The 5,000-nt window shown below is 43.6% G+C and overlaps 2 protein-coding genes across 2 annotated transcripts in view; one reads left to right on the top strand and one right to left on the bottom strand.

Moving 5' to 3' along the window:
• Positions 1-3,475, bottom strand: part of LOC137998887 (guanylate-binding protein 7-like) — a 3,936-nt gene extending 461 nt beyond the window's left edge. The window contains exon 1 of the mRNA XM_068844730.1: positions 1-3,475. This exon is cut by the window's left edge and continues 461 nt beyond it. Within this exon, the coding sequence (XP_068700831.1) occupies positions 1,611-3,311 (1,701 nt within the window). The 5' untranslated portion in view covers positions 3,312-3,475 and the 3' untranslated portion in view covers positions 1-1,610.
• Positions 3,476-4,544: 1,069 nt separating this feature from the next.
• Positions 4,545-5,000, top strand: part of LOC137998888 (uncharacterized) — a 3,029-nt gene continuing 2,573 nt past the window's right edge. Inside the window, exon 1 of the mRNA XM_068844731.1 lies at positions 4,545-5,000. This exon is cut by the window's right edge and continues 2,573 nt beyond it. Within this exon, the coding sequence (XP_068700832.1) occupies positions 4,680-5,000 (321 nt within the window). The 5' untranslated portion in view covers positions 4,545-4,679.

The raw sequence follows: 5,000 nt of genomic DNA on the forward strand, positions 1-5,000 counted from the left end.
AAGGAAGCATTGTTTTCATGGACTGTGAAGGCCTAGACGTAGGCGACGAAACTCTGATAAGGGCGCTCGGGATCACTACAAGACTCGTATCATCAACTTTACACATTTTTGTGGATAATCTGTTCGATAAAGACGTGTTAAACTTCCTGTTTCTTCTGAAACACGTGAGACACGACATCCTTGGAGAATCTGTTCACACACAAAGCCCCAATCTTGTAGTCGTTGTAAGAGATGGATTGAAACCGCCACATGGGCAAACACTGGAGGAGTATACTACAAACTACATCAGTGAACCGTCATTCGACGGCGGAGGAAAAGGTATGCAGGAGAAAAGAGCATTTATAGCTCGGTACTTCCCAAATCTCACATTTTGGTTTTTAGAATTCCATTTGTCGATGACTCGCGACTATTCGAAGACGTTCCCAACAAACTGCCGGGAACTGATTACTGGAAAAGGATGGAATGAATAGCCCAAGAAATTGAAACATTCCCCGCCAAGAAAGCGCGTAATGGTAGTCTCGTAGATGGCCCAGCACTTCACGATCTACTCCTCGAAGGCACGGAAATTCTTAACGGCGCAAGACCGAGTCTGCGCAACAATTATCTCGACATAGAGGAACAGATATGTAAAAGATGGTACACCGAGATTGTTACGCCAGTTTTGGCTTTAAACGCTAGTGAAATCTACAAACGGACGAGTAGTGTCCATCCGGGAATTTTCCTCGGAAGGGCCGGCACTACGGGCTAATAGTTGGCCTCCGCAGACGAACACTATCGCGTTGCGTGATCAATCTAAACCAATAAGAATCGGAGACAATTTAGAGGTGAACTATAAAAACAGATAGTATCGGAGTGCGATAACCAATCAGATTGCATGATTCGTGATAGTGTAAGGCACCCACGTGTGTTACTCCCATGAGAATTACATTTCTCAGCTTTCTGGGAACTGTGTTAGTTAAATCAAATGCTTCAATAAAAGGGTATTTCAGCAAACAGCTCAGAAATGTTGTAAACTCAAACAAATAAGAATTTATTTCACGACACAATAAAATTTATGCAAATGATAGTTGTCAGTTCACGGGCTGTTAGCGGTTCGTATTAACCATATCGTGATTGGTCTCGATTCAATTTGTCTTCTATAAATTTCTTTGTGCCAACACAAGTTTGATGAAACGTTCAGTGATACATTAGCTATTCAGTAAAAGCAAACAACATTACCCGATTCAGTCTAGCTCGTCTCAAGGCTTAGCTTTACCCGTCAATCTGGTAATCACGCTGCAGCTGGGTGTAACGCAGTGTGACCCCCACCCCCTCCCTCCCACCTTTAAAAAATTCTAGCTACTCCCCTGTTATTAAACCAAACGAAAAAAAAAAGCGTAACCATTGTTAAGGAAAAGTTAGTAAAACGACTGAGATTATAACACAAATCTGATAACACGTGAAGGTGCGCTTCATTACCGATCCAAAGAATGGTCAACAACGCATAAGGCTCAAAAACATCAACTACTGTATGATTATCTACTAGTGCTTTGATTACAGCAGTGAAATACTACCAACGCACAGTTCAAACAGCTTTCTGTTTCAAAGTCTGTACGACGGACGTGCTGACTTTAACCGTACTTGACTATTCCAAAGTTTATCATAGCGTCGAGAGAGGCGTAATCAACGCGCAGGAAACCGTCCGCTCCTTTAACAGCCGCCCATGGGTATAGTTTCTTTACATCCTGCGCAATTACCCCTTGGCCCATCCCACTGAGGCCGAATTTCTCCTTAGCAATTTCATTCCACTGCCAGGAGAATCCGCGGAGTCCAACAGAGTTGTACCGCGAGAGCGGCAGTACTGTCAGGTTGCTCTTGAGTTGTGCGTCACTTAGAAACAAACCAGCTATGCCACCGATCAGCGCGGGTCCAACTAATACTCCCCAGCCGCCGCCACTTCTCCTGAGTTTTCGTTTAAACGACTCAAGAGACCTCATTGCTTCTGCATGTTGCTCCTTTAACAGCCTCCTTTCTCTTTCCGCCTCTTCGCGGCCCTTTATCTCCTGCGCCAATTCTTTATTCTTCACGGCCAGAGTAGCTTCAAACTTTTTTTCCTCCTCGGCTTGTTTATTTTCTGCCTCCTGTCGCTTATCTTCCGCTTCCTTGAGTTTTCTATCCAGTTCTTCTAACTTTTTCTTCGCCTTGGCAACACTCTTGAGATTTTCCTCCGCGGCCTTTATCTCGCTCTCTAAAGCGCATTCGTTTTTGAACTTATTCAAGGTCGTTTCCATGGCAGAGGTAATTTCATCCGCTTTGAGCGAAAGAAGAGGCTCTACAAGATTTGCATAATGTCTCTTGCAAATATTTCTTTCAAACATAACGTAAACATTCCCAAAATCTGGCCAAGCGTTTTCGTTCATTGTGTCGACCAGATGCTTTGCTAAATCGGCAAGTGCGAAACCATCCATGGGAGTTCCTTCGAACGTGGTTTTGATTGGAAATTCCAAAAACTGTTCAGCTACATTTTTCATAACTTTCCAATAGTCACTTTGGTGCAATCTCTCATTGTCTGAGAAAAGATCGGGGTCGCCTATATGGGGAACTTGAGATACCGAGATTTTGCTCCTGGGAAAATGTTTTGCAATGATCCTTCCCATTTCTTTTTTATGAGCGTTCGCTTCAGAAAACGGCCCCACAATTAAATCCCTAGTGTAATCTTCCAAGCTGCGACCGTTGGGAGGACGGAGGTGTCCTTTGAAAAGAACTCGGAGATTTGCAAACCTTTCGTGACTGTCGTTTCTGAAGATCACATCACTGAGGCGTGACACTCGAAACAAAAAGTCCAAGTTCTTGTTTCCGAAGACATTTGGCACCATCACAGTCAGACCTGAGGATATCAGAGCTGTGAACATGCTGAGGTGATCCGTAAGACTATCATTACCTAAATTCGTGCCTTCAACGTCGAGTAAAACGACACTTCCTTTGATAGCTTTTGGTTTAACGATGTGAGCCCAAACGTCCCGCGTGACTGCCAGCACAGTGTCTCCAGTTTGGAAGATTTCTTCGACTTCGACTCCGTTCATTCCATTCCAGAAATGACTGATCAAGTTCAAAGTCGTGGATTTTCCAATTCTCGCGTCGCCGACGATAGCAATAACGCGAATCGGTCGCTGGAGCTTCGCTAAATCATCCAAAACATCGCTATTTAACACGTAGGTTTGCGTTTCATTGTCAAATTTGACTAAAAATCTCGATTTGTCTCCTTGTGTTGAAGTAATAAAAAGAAAAACAGCGAGCACCGTTCCAAGAACGATGCAAACTAGAAACTTCATCTTTCTATGATGCTGTACAGTTGTTCAGATTGCACACAGTAAAGAAGCAAATAAGCATCAGTGTGTGGCGCGATCTCCTAAACCACTTAGTTATAAACGGAAACGACCGGCGAGTTCGTGGAAAAGGTGACGTCGTTTTCTTAGATCATTCTATTCGGGGAAACCCCGTTTCCTGTTGTGTTCGCAACAGACAGCTGTCTTCTGGCATATAGAAACAAGCAAAGGGAAAAATCCCGCAACAGAATTTGGCGAATATACTGAGTCACATTGTTTTTTGGGTCAGTGATTTATAATGCAACGCGCCATACCGTGGCCACCCAACAAACTTTCACATGTGCCAACTACGTGTAAATACGTCAATTCAACAACCTATGCAACGGTTGCACAACCCTTGTTGGCAGATAAATTGTAAAAAACCTTGTTAGTTGGCCACGGTAAGGCGCGTCACACTGTAATAAGGTGCGACACGTGTTTTGCCATGGAAAGCCGGTCATTATGGCAGCCTCCATGTTTATGTTTTGTGCGAGATTTGAACAAGTGAAATGAGTTGGAGAAAACTTACGGAGAAACGGGGGCGCGAGTTTTACTACCAGAAAAGCAACGGGAAATCAAATGATTCCATGATGTTCAACATGTAATATTTCGCAAATAATTTAAAACAACGATCGTTCTTATCAAAACCATTGAGGCGGAGCACTGAACGTAGACTTCTGTAATCATTCAACTGAGCGAAAATTGTTTTCGAGTGATATGATGAAAGATCGTTTGGCTGTTTTCCTCACCAATAAAGTAAGGGATCTTAAGGAATGAGGTTTTTGGAATCGCTACATCAGTCTGGATACCTGGTGTTCCATGTGCAATCAAGGGAAACCCCCCACCCCTTGCTGGCTGGCTAGCAATATATCGTAGTTTTTTTTAAACATACGGGCCTCCCAATCGCGAGCTTCATATCCTGTTACAAGCGCGTGAATTTCAGGTAACAGCACTTCGCAAAAGATTTGAGTAAAGAAATCAATTTTAAACACTTTTAGGCTTGTTCTGAAATACAGTTGTTGTTTGTTAACCGTTTTATTAACCTCGCGTGTTTAAAGTCCACGTGAAGATGGTTTTCCCGGAAAAGCTAAATTACCCCTTATTTTCATGAGAATGGTTTTAAAATTGTTGCTCATTCACGCATCAACCGGGGTTTTTCCCAGAAAGGCTCTTTCCCTGAAAGTGAAAGAGAGATAAAACTTGTCGCGATGGTTATGTTTTGCTGAGGCGGCGACTTGTTGTAGACAAAAACCCGACATTTTTTACTGTATTTTCGCGTGATCTGGGGGAGGATGGAGGACTCGTGATTGTTATGCCGTGGTCCTGTACGGTAAAATGATCGCATATCACGTATTTCAACGCACGTTAACCTGGACGCTCCTCTTTGCTGCAATCTGCTCTGGGTCTGCAGGAAAGAAAGCGAGTTATGCTCAAAATGTTTTTGACCGGCCCAATGCAACCAAGGGGTCCTACACTACAAATCAGGTCCCGCTAGAGGGACTTCAGTCGCCCATTTCAATTATCTCTGCTCTTGGAGTCTCAAAAACTGGCAAATCTACTGCGTTAAATCTCTTCAGCTATCTTTTGGCTGGTGCAAACAAGAGCTACACGGAAATATTCGAAAGGGGGCATTCGGTGGAACCAGTCACCCGAGGC

The sequence above is a fragment of the Montipora foliosa genome, chromosome 4 (genome assembly GCF_036669935.1).
Source record: "Montipora foliosa isolate CH-2021 chromosome 4, ASM3666993v2, whole genome shotgun sequence".
Classification (NCBI taxonomy): Eukaryota; Metazoa; Cnidaria; class Anthozoa; order Scleractinia; family Acroporidae; genus Montipora; species Montipora foliosa.